The following is a 21,032-nucleotide window of genomic DNA, read 5'->3' as shown; positions in this document are numbered from 1 at the left end:
CATTTGGGAAAATAGAGAAAAACTGAATAATTACCAGATACTCATTTTATAGGATATGATAATGATATTGTGATTATGTAGGAAAGTATCCCTCCATAAGTATCTTCATTTTTAGAAGATACTTATGGAAGGATGTATTTAGAGGACATGTTATAATATTAGTGATTTGCTTTAAAATATATCAGTAAACACCTTTTAAAGAATTAGACAAAGCAATTGTGACAAAAAATGATAGCTATGGAATCTGTGTGTAAAAGAATAGAGCTTCATTGCACTACTTTCTTTGCTTGAAAATTCATGTAATAATACGTTTTAAATTTTTATCTTCTAAAATATGCTTGTAAAATGGTTAGGGGTCTAAAAGAGTATTTGGTGGCTAGTGCAAGTCTCCTTTCAACATTCACAAGTTGTATGACCTCAGACTTACTCTCCATTTTCCTTATCTGGAAAATGTGAATCTTTTCCAACTATAGTTTTAGGGTTACATGAACTAATTCACGCTTGGCCCATACCAAGTGCTCCATAAATGTTAGCCATTATTGTCATCATCATCACATTCATCATTATTAAAAACGTAAGTAGGACTATGTTACACTCACACATTATGTTACACTCACACATCACTTTAATGTTTAACAAAGTGCTTTCAAAACATTTATCTATGTCATTAATAATACATATTTGGTTTTAATAGAATATATTTAAATTTGCTAGATTCTCTGGGATTTGGATTATTGATATCCCTTGATTACATACAATTACTGGTATTTATTTGGTAAAAGTTATACATATAAGTTACCACTTTCAAAGAATAAATGGAGTACTGAGTATAAATCAGACTTGATTTTTTATAGTTTAGAAATATATGGGCTTTTGCTGATTTTTCTGGTCCTCACTTTTATTAGTATTCACTTTAGTAAATCTAAATGTGGGGTATTTGAACTTTCTGGTTGCTTTGAGTTTTTGTGAGTGGTGGATTATACTGTATTTTATAGCAAATAGATACTATATTTCCAATAAATATAAAGATAAACATGCATTGGAAACATCTTTGTTGATCACAGGATTATTCAAGCTTTCCAATTCTGAAGAGATAGGTTAAGGGTGTGAATGAGAATGCTTATTATTAAAAGGGTGACTCCAAAAAACTGCCAATTGTTCCCAGTGGCAGGATGTTTATTTTTTACTAAAATTGCATCTGGAAATAGAATTCAAACATTGCAACCTGACCAGTGTTATTCTTCAGAAATTCAGTGAAGGCTCATGGTCAACTAATTTAATAACTGGCAAATAGAAATGAGTCCACTAGGCCCTGAGGGGGTCCAGGGAAAATGAGTGAAACTCTTGACCCTTTTCAGCCTCCTTAGTCACAAACATACCTGCAGGGGAAGGGGAGAGAGGACTGAAAAGCATATAGAAAGTTTTAATCTGTGCTTCTATCAAAGCAAGCCTCATATTATACACTTCAGATGACAGAATCAGTATATAGTAGTAAACAAGTCTATGCAAACAAAAATCATTCCTTGACTCAAAACATACTTACACTTTTCCTTTATACAGAAATGTCTTAATAAAAATCCTTAGACTGCTATAAATGCTCCATATAAGTGCTCAGATATCATTTCATAGTTCCTCTCTTTTTTCATAGTTCTTCTCTTATTAAATAATAGTCAACAATATAGTTACTTCATTTCTTTATGGATTTGGGGTTTCTTAAGGAGAGAGAACACATCTTCTCTTTTTAAGTACATGTCTGACATATTTGAATCTGAAAAATGTTGGCTTAATTTATTTTTCACAATAATGATGTACTATTCTTTGAATATGGAGAGGACCCTACAGCCCATCACTATACTGACATGTGCTTAGCAAGATGTGCACCTCATTACTCTTACTGTCTTACTTTCTCTTCTTGGGATCCAACATTTTCAAGTAACTAGTTGAGCAAAGGACTATAATCTAAATGTTTTATCATACCCATTATACATGTTTACACAGATACAAATACATACACACACACACACACATATGAAAAAATCACAAAGAAATTCTACTATATACCATGCATTCTGAAAAAATGAAAATGCTGGTCATAATCCACTAAATGAACATTAGAACCCCTACTTATTTGTAAGCTATAGTTTGACAATTACACAAAAGGTCTACTGCTTGCTTCATAACAACCCCAACATTTTATTGTTTTAATTTCTTATTCTCCTTGAGGTCTTTTTAACAATCCCAGATCCTATGTTTTCCTAATCCTTGAATTTTTCCCCTGACCAAGATTCCCAGCATCTCTGCATTGCAGACGTCCACTTCCTGCATCTGAGGATGTACAGAGACAGCATCTTAAGGATTGGCAGGACTGCCTCCAATTGTTTTATGCTCTTTCCTCAATCAGCAGGAAGTCAAGTTGTCCAGCCTATGGCTTTTGGAAGCCCTAGGGGAACAATAATCTTGTAGACCCACAGCAGGATGACAACAGAGCATCTTGTTGGCAGAATCTATTGTTACAAAGGTGGAATTTAAAGAATGGCATGCCCTTTACTTCTAAAAGTTAATGAAACCATGTGGATAGAGCTTGTAATGTAAAGATGCTGCTATTCCAGGAGACTGTCACATTTGTGACTTTCAGGCCTCAAAAGCACCTCTATTTTTTGCCTGTAGCTCACTCATTCTCTTTTGTGGCAAATTCAATTTCACAAGATACACTTGTATTATAGTACCAATGTAATATTAGTCATCTATTATAGATGTTCATTTTACCTGAAATCTGTTTTTATGTTTCCCGTCTTAATACAATGCCATGTTTTACTATTATAACCCAAAGGGTTGTATGAATAGAAAGAAAATTCATTATATTATACACAAAGTAATTACATTTGAGGCTATTACAGTGACTTCACATCTGGGGTAAAAATTGGCAGTCAACAATGTGCAGAATCAAACTGAGATTAGTGTTTTCCCAGCTTTAGCAAATCTACCAACACAAACATCTTAAAACCAAAGTTTTAGCATTTGCTGATTCTGAGTCTCCTAGTGAATTAACTGTCTCATCATGCTTAAAATACAGCTTCTTTCAAGGAGTAAAAATAATTTTTTCTAAATCTCAAATATTAGGAAGAAACCTATGAATCCTCATTGAATATGGATAAGTTATGTTGTATAATTTGGTTTTATTCTAGCATTTGAATTAGTTAGATTTTGGCAAACCAACCCTTGTGGAACTTAAATCTTGGCAGGTGTCAATTATGATCATTTATTGCACTTAAACTTTTTTCTTGAAAGTGAAACTATAGGAGGATAAGGCTCATTTTCAATATTTAATAAAATTCTATGCTTGATAATATTATAGTGTTTCCCCCTATAATTTTGTATTTCTTTATCTTCTATTTATGTTGTTTGCTTTCATCCATGGATGATTTTCTCTGCCATTCCTACGTATTTAGTAATGTTTAGAAACATTTCTGATTTCCATGACTATGGGGTTGGAAGTTGCATTATAATGCTGATATCCTACAGGTAAAGGTCAGTCATGCTACTAAATATTAACAATTAATAAGAGAGCCCTATACACAAATAATTATCTAGCCCAAAATGTCAAAATGGCTAAGGTTAATAAACCTTATTTTTATGTATAGCAGTGTGATGTTTCTATAATTACAAAAATTAGTAAAAGTTTGAGGCTTATGAGACAAGATTATCAATAAACATTTAGGTATAATGTCTATGAAACTATTAAAATTATCTTGATAATCGCATGTGTCTCTCAATGGGGATGTATTCTGAAAAAAATATATTGTTACAAAATTTTGTCATCATAGTAACATCATAGAGTGTCCTTTCACAAACTAAGACTGTGAAATCTAGATGTCACTAGTAACATAATCTTGTACATGTGATCTGCTGTTGACTGAAACATATGGTGAGTGTCTTTCTTGAGCTCCCTCCCTACCTGCCTATATATATGTTGGTGTTTGAAGCCACTGCTCTGATTGCTTGTGTCAGTGCAGAAGAAAATATTAATATTAATCACTGTCAACAGCTTTCTGAAGAAAAGGGCTGATGTACTCTCCTAATTCATGCTGTCACTCAAAAAAGCACCATTTGACATTTGGTCTCTGTTTACAAAGTTGTCATGTCTTCAATGGGCCTTCTGTTTTTGAGTCTCAAGGCAACTTTTTTGAGCCCATTTGAAATGAAGGGTTGTTATACAGACTAAAGCATATTCTTCATGATAGCTTAATTGTTTATGCAACATATAAAGTTTAAAAACTAAAACAAAACAAAAATACAAGTTCCATAAAGAGGAGTCTACAAGAATAAAATGCTCACTAAAGTAATGAACAGGGAACCTGACTTGAGAAAACAGCTCCTTGAATGAAACTGTGATATCTTTATAGGCCAGTTTTACTAGGATAATAGGCACATTTCATTTAAAAAAAAAATTAGGGTCATTTTAACAAAAAACTTTTAAAAATAATGAACAGTTACTTTTAGACCATATGAGTCATACTTTTCCAAGTCTTTAAACTGAAAGTGGTCTTAAAGTCATCCTTTTAAGAAGCTGTCTAATCCCCTTTTCAAGGGCATTAGCATTATTACTAGTTGAGATGTTCAAGTCAGTAACTTATCTAGGTTGTATATATTATACAGTTTTTAAAAGATTAGAGCTGTAGCTTTTGTTATATATATCTACATGTCTGGTATACTGAAGTAATTGATAGTTCATAAAGTTGATGAATGTTTGCCATTTATGCTGTAGAAGAAAATTTTATGATCCATGCAGATGGCTTTGAGTGACAGCCATGCTTCACTTCTATATCTTCCTCAAATAACTTTTTAAAGATGTAAATTAATATAACGGTGTTATGTTCATTGTATCACAGTGATTTATGCTACAAAATTAATCCATTACTTAAAAATCATTTTTTTTTCTATATGGATTCATGGGGGAAATAGTAATATAACATTTTTTAGTTTCAAAGGTACTCTCTAATTTTCTAATGACATTTTATTGAAAGGAAGCCTAGCTTACTATCATACCTAAATGCCATATTAGAAAGAGAAAATGGTGTGTATAATGATGAAAATGATAAAAATACTTTGAATAACATAGGCACTATCAGCAATACTTTCAGATTGGAAAAGGAAAGAAATACTCAGTGATCTTTGTTAAAATGTAGACCCACAAAGTCGTCCATGATCCTCAAGCATCTGTTTTCTGTTAACAATCAAAAAGGTCTTCATTATTAATTTAGAAAATAAGCAAAGGTGAAAATATTGTTTATATATGAAAAAAGAGGTGCCTTAGCATGCACATTCTGAATATCTTAGAAGGCTAGAGCTAAAAACTGGAGTTTTAAGATTGCCATTTTTTAGAGATTGGGAAACAGGCCAGCAGGGCCTAGGGTGCTTGCTCAGGTTCACACATATGACAGATGACAGTGCCAGCTCCACTGCTGTAACCAAGGCTCACTCTCCAAATTTCACTATGGGAATATGACCTCCACAAGGAACTCTTCAGCACTGAGTTAACAGGTTCAGAAGTTTTTTCCCTAAACTGGCTCAACCTTATATGCCAACCAGGTTTAGAATTGTGCCATATTGCTAGGGGATAGATAGTGAGAACATGAGGTTAAGGGAATTCTATGAAATAGGCCCACTATGCTGACCGGTATGCTTTCTTTGCCAAAAAACAATCTGCCTGCAGCCCACCTGGCCTGAGGGGACAGGATAAGACACAGTCCTCAGCAAACTGAGGCAAGGCAAAGGTCCTGCAGTCAGTGAAGGTAATGAATGATGAGTGTCCAGAGAGGATGATGACTGGCTATTAAAGAGAGAACAATGAGTTGTTAATTTCGGAGATACTACTCCTCCTTTAATTGTCAGGATTGCTGACAATTAAACCCTATGTCCCTGCATTTGGTCACGTATATGGGGAAGATAGAGAAGACAGTGATTAAAAAGAGGGGTTCTGGGGCTTATAAAAGACTAAGATGCACCCCTTCCTATGGGTTTTCAGCTCCAAAGTTCCACTTTTTTGGAGAAGTCAATCTCTACTACTTTCTTAAATAAAACTTGCTTTCTATGCTTGCCTCAGCTGCTTCATGGGTGTTTAGTCTTCAACACTGAAGAATGAGGACCAGGTCCTGATTGCCAATGGATCAGTATCAATACTGAGAGACATCCTTCACGTAAGATAAAAGAAGTTACCCAAATTATTACTTTTCAATTGAAACTGCTAAGAACACAAAGGGAACTATTAGGTTTTATTTCTTTCTGATTTTGTTTTTAAGTATCACATAATGAATGGGCTTAGTAAATCAAGTATGCTAAAAAGACACATCTAATACAAGATGGCTCTGATTTCTATGGAAGGGGGTTCTAAAAAGTAAGTCCAATCTCATTACCTTATTGGACCAAATTATCCATAGGCTTTAAAGAGCATTTGATGATTGAAGATTAATGTTCAGTTGTCATTAACTAATATGGCAACGGTAGAAAGGAAACATCTTCCTTTTTAGAAGGAAATAGAGTCAGCAATCAAATGCTTGGTCTGTTTTCATCAAGCAAGTCAGCAGCACTAGATTTCAATTATCTTTAGTCCTCTGCTCTGTCAATTAGAAAAGGTTGCATGCAAGGACATACTGGGATTCACATTTATAAAGTCTTACTACCTAGGGAGTCTTAAAGATAAGTGCTGCTGAGAAGAAATTAGCAAATGGCCTTTGAGAGATTAAAATTTTTTAATGAATAGAAAAAAAATACTCCTATCTAAGGCCAAGTAGTTTTATCTTGAAAATCATTTTCTAAAAGAGCAACCAAGTCAATTTCAGTGTACTTGAAAGAGAAATTTACTTTGATGCTCTCTATAGTCACAAGTCACACTGAAGCATTAATCTGGTACTGTTGGCTTTAGAAACTGTTCTATACCCCTTCCTATGCTGATTATAAGTACTGGAATTTAAAAGCAAACAGCTCTTGCAACGTTTAAAGCAACACATGAATTCAGGGACAAATGCTGTACTTTTCTTGTTTCCTATCCTTTGCCTTGCAATAAAACTGAAAATAATTTTTATTGCCAAAAGAATAGGGCTGTCCTCTGACTTCTCAACCTACAAGTGGTCAGCAAGTTCCAATTCTGGTTTGAGGGCTATTTCATAATGCCATTCTCAGTGTTCATTCCATTTAATTGGCATATAGTTCCCATTTTGGAACAGGATATTGCTCTCTTGAATTCTTTCCACAGGAGAAAAAACAATTTTTCTAGGCTCATTTCCCTGAGAATTGCTTAGATCAAACCAAGTTGTTTTAAGTAAATTGTTGATAAGATTGTGGGAATACTAAGATCTTTATTCCAAAATGCCTGGCAGAGAAATCCTAATAACACAGGGCTAGATATCAAAGTCTGTGTTCAAAAGAGCAACCCCTTGCTTACTGGATTATGCATTTCAAATCTCATGTTGTTGGATGCTAGGTGACCCTAGGGCATTTCAAAAGACCCAAACAATGCAGCCCTTGGTTCTGATTTGCATAGCCTCATGAGCTTTGAAAGGCATTTGATATGTGAATTTTCAAAGGCCTGAGCAACATCCCGTGTCAAAGTGCACAGAACAACCTCCCTGTGACAAGCAGAGTAAGCAGCTAAAGGGCTGTCTCTGTTAATGAAATTTAATGAGAGAACATCTTTTCCTACTGTCACATTGTGTCAAATAACAAGGTTAACCACCAAAAGTGATCCTGAAAATATCAAACAGATGAAAATGTTCTTTTGCAAATGAACTTGGAAACAGAAGGGGGCGGGCTTTCAATCAATGAGGACTAATTACAAAAAACAGGATTTATTCTTTCAAAAAACCAAGAGAGTGGTCCACACACAGACAATATTCTTGAAACTCCTTACAAAGGGCAAGTGCAGAGGTGACCGTGATACTTCATTGTTTGTGACAATAAATCAGAGGCAGGCCTGATGCCTCTGATGTTTTTGTGCATCAGTGTTTTCTCTGATGATGAGGGCCCTGTTTTGCACAGTAGCTGTATTTATGACACTCTCTATTAGTTTCATCTTTCTCGTTTACTTTTAAATTTTTCTTCTTGTATTATGAGATTCTATTATGAATGTCATTTTTCAGGACAAGGCAGAGACAAAGTGAATGCATTAGGAGTACTGTGTGGAGAATGGGGTGGGGCAACATGGTGATCATAAGAAGGTTATGTTTTTGGCACTTTGAACCTAGTTGATCAGTGTCCCTTTTTCCTCTTTATGCTCAAAGAGAGGCTTATGTTATCCCTGGGGGGGAAGGAGGTTTATGTACAAATTTATGCTACAATATTAGGAAAATATTTTCATTCTTTCTATAAGAATTTATTATTTTTAAAGATGTTTTAGAGTGGCTAATATTTAAACCTCAAAATAATGTCACCCAATGTTAGAAAAAAAGAGTAAGGACCTTCTTATTCAAGAAATCACATCAGAAAGTAGTGTAAATCCTATCCAGAGAGATGGTCTGGCTCTCCTTTCAGGTCTGTTTTCACCCTCTAAGCCTGGTCACTGTTCCATTTTCCTGTACCTTATTGGCTGCCATCATCTCTCCCTGATTTGCAGACAAAAAAAAATCTCTGCATCATCTTTGACCTCTCTCCCTTTCAGCCCTAAATATCTTTCGCATGCTTTTCTCTATTCATACCATCCTCATTCTAATCCTGTCTCCCATTAGCTTTATCTGGAAACATTCTGACTATTCTCCTTTCTTTTACTTTATACTTTACCAATCTCAGAAAAAAAAAGAGAGCTCAATTATAACTTAAACAGCTCATCGGCTAGCTTAGAAGTCTGAAGTGATTTTTCCCAATTTCCTAACATGACCTACAAAATCCTGTAAGATTTGGCCTCTGTCATTCTTTCCTTTCTCATCTTCTCCATCTCCCTTCATCCCCCTCTAACTCCTACGTTCTAGGTCCCAGAAATCGGTACTTTAGTTCTTTGAATATGTAATACTGCCTCCTACCTTGAATTGTTTTTTATTTAACCAGTTTTTCCTCTGTCTGTAATGTTCTCATGCCTCTTGCCTAGCCTACACCACTAATTCTTTTTTTTTTTTAATACCAGGATTGAACTCAGTAGCACTTGACCACTGAGTCATGTCCCCAGCCCTAATTTGTATTGTATTTGTAGACAGGGTTTGACTGAGTTGCTTAGCTCTTCTCTGTTGGTGAGGCTGGCTTTGACCTTATGATCCTCCTGCCTCCACCTCTCAAGCTAGTGGAATGACACACATGCGCCACTGCACCTGGCTTATACACTAATTATTGCTTAGCCAGCACCAACTAATTCCATAGAATTCAGGTAAAATATAATTAAAATGTCACTTCCTCAGGGAAGCCTTCTCAGAATGATTAACCTGTGTCCCTCCCACTGAAACACAAACTTCATGCAAGCAAGAAATGTTGTCTTATTCACCATTTTATATAAAACATTTGTAGGCATAGAAAATATTTTCTTGAATAAATGAATGTAAACAAAGAACATGGATGATGTTGGCGGATGTGAGGCTGTGGGTCATCGCATGGAGTATTTAAATTTATATGTGTTTCAAGTGATCGTGCTTGCTAAAAAGCATGATCATGTCCCTTTAGAAGCTTTACATGAATTTTTACATGAGAATAGATTCTCCTGGAGAACAATATCAGGTCACATCAACTTAGATCATAATTAATGGCATGTGCAGATCTATATTTACATAGCCATCAGAACTTATCAATGGAAGTGTTTAGATGTGAATCCCTCTAGGCTTCTAGATAAGACAACAGAATATAACATCGTACAGCTAAATCCACCAGTTCAATTTGGGATAGCTATTTTTTATGAATGCCATCATGGTACAAAGTAATTTTGAAAGCATTGCTAGTTGGCACATACTAGTGGTGTTGATTGGTGCTTTTTTTTCATAGAAATTAGTTAAAACTTATCTTCAAAAGCAGAATAAATTGATAATCAATAAGGCTTCAATTGAATCAGTACAGAATAACAGATTTCTATTCATAGTACTATCAGGCCATCATTAACATAATGTTTCTAAAGACTACATAAGAGTATAATAAATGTTTGTAATATGATGATGATGCTAAATAGAAAAAATTTTATAAAATTTTAAATGCACTATAAGTACAATTATAAAACAGAGAGATAAGAACAGTTATTTCATTGACTTTCATTTCTTTATCTTGCCAAATTATTTTTTATTAATAGTTAAACAACAAATATTTTAACAAAAATAAACATCATTATACGTAAAAACATTGTTTATATTTTTCACCCTCTGTATGACCTTAATTGGGAATATAGTTGTTGCATATGTAAATAACCTTTATATTGAAGATTTTTATGATCAAGTATTACAATTAACAAACTAAGTTAAAATATATAGTAGGAATTTTTAATTGAAAAAAGTTGCCTTGCCTATCATTGCTGAGTATAGTATTCAACAATGAAGACCTCAATAACAGTCTAATTTAAAAAAATATTTATTTTCAGACATAGACTGCATTCATATAATCAGAAATACTTACTGAAATAAAACATTTATTTTTTCTCTTGATATTTCTGAACGGTCATGATTTTTACAAGACAAGCCTTAAAAGTGGAGATAGGACTCTATATTCAAAGTATTATATGACAGTGATTGTCATAATATATTTTTATAACTACAGAATGAAAAAATTGACCTATATATCAATCTTCCCTCTGATATATATATCAATTATAAGATGATTCTTACTATTAGAAAATTGGTTTTATATTTGGTAGACACATTACAAATCACAATGCTTTACTCATCATAAGTAAATTTCTAAATGTTTATTAAATGAATGAATACATAACCTCAGAGGAAAGTACTGTGTACATACTGTCACACACACTGCTTTCTGATCCAAATAAAGATTAAGGATCCTTTACTTTGATCTGAGATTGTCTCTCCTAATGAATTTGAGATTATAAGTCATTATTTTAAAAAGGGAAACCCTCAGTGGATAATTAGCAGTAATCAAGAGAAGTTTAAACATGCATGAAGGTGAAGTTGCAGCTGAGAATTACTGTAGGAAATAAATCTCCTGAGACAGGGTGAGGGCACATATCCTGCAGTAGAGATGTTTTGAAAACCATTTCACTGGTGGATTTCTCTCAAGCCATTTCTCTTGGACCAGTTTCCTAAGGCAAATGCTTGGTATTTTTTTTTTTTTTCTAAAAAGAATGGTCTGTATACTTTGAGGAATCATTCTGCCATTGAGCCTGTTATGCTAACAGCTAATGAGTTTCTCACATTTGAGTTTTTAAATGTCTCAGTGGAATCAGTCATTGCAGTTGTTCCTACTTCTTTCTCTTCTTACCCAAATAGGCACAGTCCATGAAGCAATACCAATAATAATTTCACATAGGTAAGTAATTCAATCACTTTAGTTGGATTTTAAGAAACATAATCTTCCACAGTTTTGCAAAACCAAGAGGACCACCTTACAAAAGATTCTGTTTATACAGTGAAGCCAAATCATCACCTGTTTCAAATGGTCCAGATTTTGTTGATCTATACAGAAATTTAGAGGTATTAACAGAATTATCCAGGGAGTTTAAGCCAATTAGAGTCTGTTCCTAGTCTCTGCACTGTAGGCAAATCTTCTAAGTTCCTTAAATACAAAATGAAGGCACAAAGTGCTTAAGGGGAAGAAATTCAATAGAGAGAGACAACAATGCTAATACCAATAGATGTTTAAACTTGTTAATGAGACTAAAAAGCTTTCCTTGGCAATGAATCATAGTTTGCCCCTTGTGAGTGATAGGACACCTAATTAAAAAATGACTTCTGACCAGGAGTGGTAGTGCATGCCTGTAATCCTAGCTAATTGGGAGGCTGAGGAAGAGGATCAAGTTCAAGACCAATCTGGGCAATTTAATGAGACTCTGTCCCAAAATACAATTTTTAAAAAGACTGGGGAGGTAGCTCAGTGGTAAAACTTTGTCTTATATGTTTGAGGCCCTAAATTCAATCCCTCAGTACTGCAACAAAAAGAAAAAGGAGATGACTTCCACCTAGAATATGATTTGTTAGAAATCTATAAAAATCTAACAGTAAAAGAGGCCTACAACTCCTCCAAGATTTGTTTATGTATCTATTTTTAGGAGTAAAAATAAAAATCTCTAGAATTTGGATCAAAGGTTTTAGTCATTTTTAATCAAGCCATTTTCAGTTTCTAAATAATAATAAATTATTTAATTATAAATAAATTAAGGAAAATGGGCTCATTCATTTAGGTTTAGTATGAATTAATCAGAAAAATTAAAACAAATCTGTCCTAGAAATTTGGTAAAACAGTTTCCTGTGTGTTTTTACAAACACACACATGCATTAAATACACATATGCACACACATACAAACACATGTATACACATATACAAAGAGGTGATGGATACATTGATCAACTTGATTTTGGTAATCATTTCATAATGTACACATAAATCATATCACATTATATAACCTAAGACTATATAATTTTTAGTTTTTAGTTGTACTTCAATAAAACTGGGGAAAATTATATATATGATCCCCAAATATGATCTGTCAAATCTATGAGTCAAATAAAACACCCAGAGAAGCACCTGGAGGTAAGTAGTCATTTTACTTTCTTTTGTTGTTCCTTAACCATAAATAAATTCTCTTTTAACAAAATGTTATTGTTTTTATTTTAAAAAAAGACATTTATTGAATTTTTCCAGGCTAGGTGTAATTTAATGATATGCTAACCCAGCAAGAGCATTTTGCTTATGAAAGATTAAAAACTTTACTTGCTTAGGTAAAATAAATTTAGATAATATATGTGGAATAATTAGTATCTTTAAATACGACCATATATGAAATGGATTAAAGTATATTTCCAATTATTAATTCAACCACTTTTATGGCTCATTATAATTTAAAAAGTCTGAAAATACTGTCACCAATTAAATCTCAAAAATTAGCATTTTACAGATGTGGTAACTAAGGTAGAAAGACAGGTCTGACAAAGATCACTTGCTTGGGAAGAATTGAGTCCAGAGCAGAAACCAAGGATTCTGGCCTTTCACTCATGTGTTTTATGTTGACTGATTCTCTTTTGTTACCTGAACTGTAGTTACACCTTCCTTCCCTTCCTTCCAATTGTTTGAGTCTGGATTTCAGTATATTAGTTTTCCTACTACCTTTAGTGTGTGCAGGTGAATTCATGAATGGAGAGAATCTTGACATGTACACACTGTTATCTTTATAAGGTCAATAGACACTGAGAAGGAGATGACTAATTCACAGTTGCTTTTCCATTACTTATCAATTGTAAGCCTGTGATGGCCTCAACTTTTTGCAGTAAATATGGGCTATACAAAAACTGTCACTAGATAATATATTTGAAGTTCAACAGGGAAATAGAAATAGTCCAAAGTATCGAGAATATATTAGTGTAAAATACTTCTGACTTTTTCTAGCAATTCTAAGACTAGTAACTCAAGTAGATTTCAATGGATATTTAAGATTAATACCAGTTATTGTATATATAAACACACATATACATATTTTCTAAGGAAAAATAAAAACAAGCTGAAATAAATGATGACATAAATATGAAGTTTTTTTAACATAGAAAAATAAATAATTTTTTAGGAATAAAGTTCAACAATAACAAAATACATTTTTATATATTATGAGATTGAAAAGATACTTTTCATGGTCCCTCTGCCATCTCAGCAGTATCTGTTCTAGTACTAGAAGCAAAAGTGTACATTGAACATGAATTTGCATTTAAATGTACTAAAGGATCATAAATTGTCAGAAGAATTGATATTAAGTATCCATAGTATATGTAATCCCAAAGACTCTGTGGGATGTGGTATTAAAACTGGCCTATGTGATTTCCTGGGCAGGTTCTCATAGGGGCACTGTGAGCATTTGACCTCAGGATGTAAGTCTCTGTCCCTCCAAAACTCAGAGAAAACCAAAAAAAAAAAAAAAAAAACTATATAGAGAAGAAATTGTAAATATATTCATATAACTTTTGAAATATAATTTTATGGGGTCAACATGTAGTATAGTCCCTATCATTTTTGCTCTAGGCCAAATGTTTTATCTTCATGGATTCTCAAAGCAAGAAAAAAAAATACTTTGATTTTTAGGTTCCTATAAAACCAACTAATCATATTCTGCCCATGAACTATCTATTTAACACTCACTGTTTTGAATTTAAAGTGTCCTTTTTAAGTGTCCTGAATGATAATGAAATAAGAATTTACACTGGAAGAAACTGGGTAGGATTATGATATTGTTTTTTGTTTGTTTGTTTAATTAGCCCAAAACTTCTGCAGAAAAAAATGCAATCTCAAATTACTTCAAATGTTTGTCAAACATTAAAGTTTTGGATTAAAGAAAACTATCCTTGGAGAAGAATTGTATTTTTAAACAAAATGATAATTGATAGGTTATTTATCATCTCATATCAATTCCAAATTAGTAACATCAAAGTTCAATGTGAAGTGATAATAATTGCAGCCTTGTAAATACCTCTAGCTTTATTACATTTTATGCAGTTGAATGCAACCACCATTTGTTCAGAAAATATTGTCTATAGAACAAATTACATATTTATATTCAATCATTTATACTTTATTTTAAACTAACCTTGTACCTTGTTTAGATGATCTTCATCACAAAATTAAGGTTTTATGTTTAAAGAGAGATATACTAAATAAGCATATTGTATAATAATTATCTTGAATAGTTTGCTTCATTTTATTCTCAAGTAATTAGATTCTTACTATCAGAGTGTTGGACTTTGTTGAGTCCATCAAAATATTTGATCTTATTTCTATTCAAAATCAATATTTATCAAGATAAAGGCAAAAGAAAATAGTATCACTTACTTTGCTTTTGCTTCTGCATCCTCATATGCTTTATTAGAAACATCGTCCAGCCCTCCAATCAAATGCTTGAAAGAGCTGTAAGAGGAAAAACACAGTAATTAGGACAAATACGAAGTAGTAAGGACAGAAACCTAGTCAATCACTTAAGGTGAAACAATTAAGGGCATCTAAAGAAAAATAAATTCAAACACTTAACCTAATGCATCATTAATAAACATACCAGAGAGCAGATTTTTTCCCCTGACTCTGATATAAACTTTATGAGATCAGAGACCTTTCCTACTTGATTCACCTCCATAGTCCCCAATACTTAACTGTATCTGGCTATATGTCTGGTAAAGACAGATATTCAAATAACTGAGTAGGTTAAAATATACGATACATTAATTTATATGCATCACAAAGTTAATGAGTCTTTTCATTATAATACTAAAACAACAACAAGATCTACCAACCACGGAGTGCTTACATATGTCAGGTATTATAATTATCATTCACATTTATTAATTCAGTTCTCAAGCTATAAAAGACAAGCATCATTATCTATACTTAAAATTAGTAAGCTAATCTTCAAAGGCAAAAAAATGTGTAGCTGATGGGAAAACAAACAGCAGGAGAGAATTATAGAAAAATCAACTCCTTTGAAAGCATGAAAAAAAATCACTTTAGTGTAAAGCAGGTGGTTTACTTTACTCAGTCTGTCAATATCCTACTATGTACCTAGAAATGTATTCAGACTTACTTTCTACAGAGAAGTCTCATCTATTATATATTTATAATATAACACTATAAAATAATGCAATGTAAACATACACACATATTATAATTGTCCTCAAAAAGCAAACAACAAGATACAGTAACTCTTAGGCAAACAAGATTTTGGTAATGACTAGAACTTTCCTTTTGTGGATGAAGAAACAAAAAATAGAGACTATACACAGAAATCTGGGACTTCACATGACAGTCAGAGCCCCACATACCAGGCACTGTCCAGTGTGCTTCATATGTAGTAACTAATAGTGTACAAGGACCCACTGAGTTAGGATTATTTATCTCTATTTTACTTTCATTTATCCCCATATTGTAAAGGAGGATATTAAAGTACAACAGGTTGAGAAACTAGCTGAGAGTCACACAGCCAGAAAATGGGAAGATTAAATGGCAGAAGGTGATCATTCGCCTTCCTACTATTCAAACTTACATTGCACTATCCAAATCACTATGCTTGGAAGCTAATTGTGAAATTTCTAACAATATCTGGGCTCTGGGTGGAGAGTTTTGAAGTGGTTTAAGAATCTCATTTTGATTTTAAATCTCTACTTTTTTTTTCATTGCTGGGGATCAAACCCAGGGCCTCTTGGTTGTTAGGCGAGTGCTCTACCACTGAGCTGCATCCTAGCCCTTGAATAATCTAAAATATGTAAATGACTTTGTGTGTTGTAATCATTAAACATTAAGTTATGCATTGTCAGGTCCTGAAATATCTTAGAAGATTTATTGACTTAAATTTAAAAGTTACTTAATTACTTTCATATATAAGTTGGTTGGAAAAACTGCAAAGTAGAACATGACACTGTGCCTGGGAGCTGGCTTCAAGGGGATGGAATAGCTATTATCTCAGACCCTTGGGTAATGATCTCATCTGGGAGGCAGAGTAATTAGAAAGTTATACTAAATACAATATCTCTATACAAGAGAAAATTATAGACAAAGACCTATGGAATCAAGAATCTTATTCAAAAATATGAAGTCTTCTGTAATCAACTGCATTAATTCATACTGAGTGAATGTTGAATGGTTAAAGGCAGTAGTTCTTACAAAATTTTTTAAAATGATATCAATAATAAAATGATTAATAAAATCCTCATGGTTGAGGAAAATTTTTAAATATGACTTGTGCCATTATTCTTTTTTTATATGATAAATTTTCTCAAGTTACCATAGAATGCTTTGTTCTTTGCTAAAACTTGGGAAAAGGCTGATTTTCAAGAAACCCTTTAGGGTTAGATGAGTTTATAATATAAAGTTTAAAATTAATTTTGCCATGAAAATAGATAATATTTGGCTAATTTTCTGTTTTCATTGATAAAAAACAATTTAATCCTAGAGTTAAATTACTTGTCCAAGACGACTATAATTTATCAGGATTCTAATCAGTATTCCATATTACCCATTCCCGTCCTTTATAATACCAAATCCAAAACATTGTAAGAACATTCTGACAAAGGAGTCAAAGAAAAATTTGAAAGAAAACCAAAGAATAATGACCATTAAAACTTGGCTTGTCCATTATGTACATTAAGAGAGCATGATCTTGGATAATTAAGCTCATAGTAATTCTGAGAACTCATTTTTTAAAAAAATTTTGTCTTCCTCCTTGTCTTTATTTGAGATGAAGATGTTTTAATCAGGATATTACATTACCAAAGAATTAATGAGTAATCTAATAAAAATATCTTCATTCTTGTTAAATGTATTAACATAAGAAATTCTGTTCTGTTCATTACACTAGATTAAAACTCCTCAGATTGCTTTTTGAAAATCTAGTTTGAAATCCTATCAGCAAAGTTAAAAGGAGAAAAGCATTTATATGGCAGTTCTGTAGTGAGCTGAAAAAGTAGAAAGCATCTAATTATACTAATGATTTGTAAAATAGTTTATCCATTTTTTAAAATTAGTAATATTCAATGACAAATATCACATTTAAAAAGAATGAAAAAAATGAGTATCTGAAGTATGATTTTTTTGTTTTCTTAAATGTCCTTAATTTAAACCATTAATTTTTACATAGTTATCTTAATCCAAAATTTATTATTTTTACTACTAGACAAAAAAAGATATGTGTCCAAAAAAGCCTTGTGTCATTTGTGAAATAAATTCCCTCTTTCATTTAAAATATAATAGATATTTTTTGTGCTATGGGAAATATAAAAAAACTGAAAGAAGAAATTAAAAGATTACACATAGTTATCTAATTACAAATAACAAGGGGGAACTTTTTTTTCTTTTATTTTTTGACTTCTTTCTATGCATAGATTAGCTGTAATTAGAAAGTAGTTATGACTCAATCTCCTAATTCTTAACTTAATATTATAGCATAAGTATTTAGTTTTTAAAACTCCTTAAGTAATATTTGAGCAGATGACTAATAGGCCACTGTATGTACATGTATCAGAATACCCACTGATGCATGTATACCCACTTATACATCTACTAACACATACACTCACATACACACATGTATTCAGATGAAGGAGGGGGTATGGTATGGTAACTATATATACAACCACAAATATTTGTATTCTAGATTATAGATTATACATATGGAATTTCTTTTGAAAACAAATGTAACCTGGACTATAATTTTGGCTTTTGATATTAGAACCGTGTCTTTTGTAAATGATTTTTATTTAGGAGACCATTCCAACCAAAATAATATAATATTTTTTGAAATATTAAAATATGATTCCTGGATAATAGTCTAAATCTATCCAAACAATAAATCAAACATTATACAGTGTAGAATTTTCAAGCAACATTACTAAATTCCAAATGAAAGCCATTGTCTATACTGGTCAATGAGTAATTTAAGACATCTTGATAAGCATAATTGATGATGTTACAGAATTTATCCTTCTTGCCACAGATATGAAGAAATTACCAGCATTTTTCCCTTTCACAGATGTTCTGTAGAAACACCTGCCATCTGTATGGACTCTCATTGTACAGATATTTATAAGAGAATTGCTCTAGTTATCAGATTCCTTTCTAATTATTTACTTAGGTCCTGTGATTTTTTTTTTTTTTTTGGTACTGGGGATTGAATCCAGGTGTGCTTAACCACTGAGCAACATACCCATCTCTTTTTATTATTTATTTTGAGTCAGGGTCTCTCTAAGTTGCTTAGGGCATCACTAAGTTACTAAGGCTGGCCTTGAACTTATGATCCTCGTTCCTTAGGTTCCTGAGTTGTTGGGATTACAGGTTTGTATCATCATGCCAGACTTCATTATGACATTTCTTGACTAATAAATGGAGAAGACTTTTGTTGTCATTGCTGTATTCTGAAAGAGATTATAAGATGTTTTGACAACCTTATGAACTGAATGAGTGGACCACAAAATGTTATTTACCCATTATAACAGATCTAGGTTACTACAAGTAAATCATCCATCATGTTCAGCTTTTAAATTCACAGACATTATACAATTTATATTTTAAGCCTTATGAAATAAAATAGTCAAATTCATAAATACTCTGGACTTAATTTCATAAAAAAGTTAAGGAGACATGATGAAGTGAAATATTTTAATTTAGGGAATCTCAAAGTTTGTATCTCAATGAAAGCAAACTTTCATATGTACCTACTATTGCTTGTGGGGACTGTCTCCTGTTTATTTTCTTAAGGTGGGAAATCTAGTTTCAACAAGTCTCAACAGAATTATTTAAGGCAATGGATAAAATATTATCAGAAGTCCCTTTTATGTTTAATGTCAGTAGTTTAAATAAACTTGCAAGGTGGGGAGGGAAAGGAAAGAATGAAGGGAAGAAAGAGGGAGAAAAGGATAAAGGAAAGAAAGTAGGATGAATAAAGGAAGGAAGAAAAGAAGGAAGAAAGGAAGGAAGAGAGAGGGGGAGGGAGAAGAAATGAGGACACTTTCACATCAAGAATGATGACTTTTATAGAAATATTCCTTCAGGAATATCAGTTAAAAGGCTTCTTTTCATTCTAGGAAATCTGTTTTAGAACATTATAGTGGCAGTAGCTCAGTGGGTAATAATTTCAGTTATTAAGATGTTTTCATTATTAAGCCAAAACATCCATCTGAAGGGAGCTGATTACTCAGTGGTATGTCTAAAACGTGTATAATTTTGTTCTTCAGCAGTTGTGATATGATAAGACTTCATCTAGAGAGAAATGGGCTTTTAAATTACTAGAAAGGCAGTGTAAATAAAATGAGAGCATTTATATTTTACTTTTCGCTTACAAAGCACTTTTTATATTCTTAAGCCACATATGCATTCATATATCTATATTCATAGTTGATTTAAATAGTTGATTTAATATTTATGCTTATCTATCCTCTATTCTAATACAATGATTAGAATCTTGTATAAAAATTTTAAAACTAGAATCTCTTAAAATTCAAACTAGAGTGATAGAAAATCTTCTAACTCATATAAAGCAGGTTTGTTTCTTGATTACACCCTTAAAGTAAGATGATAATCTATTCTTAAGAGTGAAATGCTATAAGACAAAAAGAATCAAAGGAAATATCGTAAACCAGAAACTACTTCAAATATTTCACTAGTGCTGAGCAAAATGTTTGTCAAGTATTATTGGAAGCCTGGGCAAAGCCCTCTTGATTTGACAGGCTATAGCTTTAAGATTGTTAATCTGAATCTTGGCTAAATGCTTTTTCACTAAAAGATATTTATTAAAAGAAAATAGAAAGTTAGAGCTCTAAGATGGCTCAGGATTCTTGTGACTTAGCTAAGTTTAAAAGGCATCCTTCATTGCTTTGACATGTTTATGGAAAAAAAAATCTGTTGATTCACATTGTAGCTTCCGGTGAGTGCTTTTATAGTCATTATTTTTTGTTTATTTTATTTATAACTAAGACAATCATAATTCTTATTGTTTATGCTATCAAGTATCATATGAATATATTTCTCTGATGGGTGAATGAGTTCCAGATAAAATTAAACCAACAAACATTCATAACCTTCCAGTTATCCTTTTTTCTATCTTATGCAGTGCCTACTTTCTACAGACTTAAGCTACTGTGGATTATGCAAAAAAAGGTATATTCTTAAGGAATTTACAGTTTCATATTAGAGATAAATCACAAAATGTATAACACAAAGTTGGAGTTAGTGAAAGGCTGAGTATTTATCAGAAGGAAAGCTATAATGTTCATAAAAATGTTAGAGCTGGGGGTGTAGTCAGTGGTAGAACACTTGCCTAGCATGCATGAGGCCCTGGGTTCAATCCCCAGTACTAGAAAAAGAACAATTTTGTAACCCTTTCCAATCATTTATGACAGCAGAAATTAAAAGTCCAGTGATAGACATGTTTTCATAAAAATGT

At 32.5% G+C, this 21,032-nt stretch overlaps 1 protein-coding gene across 2 annotated transcripts in view; it reads right to left on the bottom strand.

The window, feature by feature from the left end:
- The window catches only part of Prkg1 (protein kinase cGMP-dependent 1), a 1,175,746-nt gene that overhangs the window by 95,672 nt on the left and 1,059,042 nt on the right, over positions 1-21,032 (bottom strand). For both annotated transcript variants that reach the window (XM_046456763.2, XM_046456762.2), the window contains exon 9: positions 14,942-15,016. In XM_046456763.2, the coding sequence (XP_046312719.1) occupies positions 14,942-15,016 (75 nt within the window). The remainder of the gene's footprint in view (positions 1-14,941; positions 15,017-21,032) is intronic.

The sequence above is a fragment of the Marmota monax genome, unplaced genomic scaffold (assembly GCF_021218885.2).
Source record: "Marmota monax isolate L192 unplaced genomic scaffold, Marmota_monax_Labrador192_F-V1.1 WCK01_AAM20220418_F8-fsc00166, whole genome shotgun sequence".
NCBI classification, from domain to species: domain Eukaryota; kingdom Metazoa; phylum Chordata; class Mammalia; order Rodentia; family Sciuridae; genus Marmota; species Marmota monax.
The sequence above is the reverse complement of the archived record's forward strand: the minus strand, read 5'-3'. Positions and strand labels throughout refer to the sequence as shown.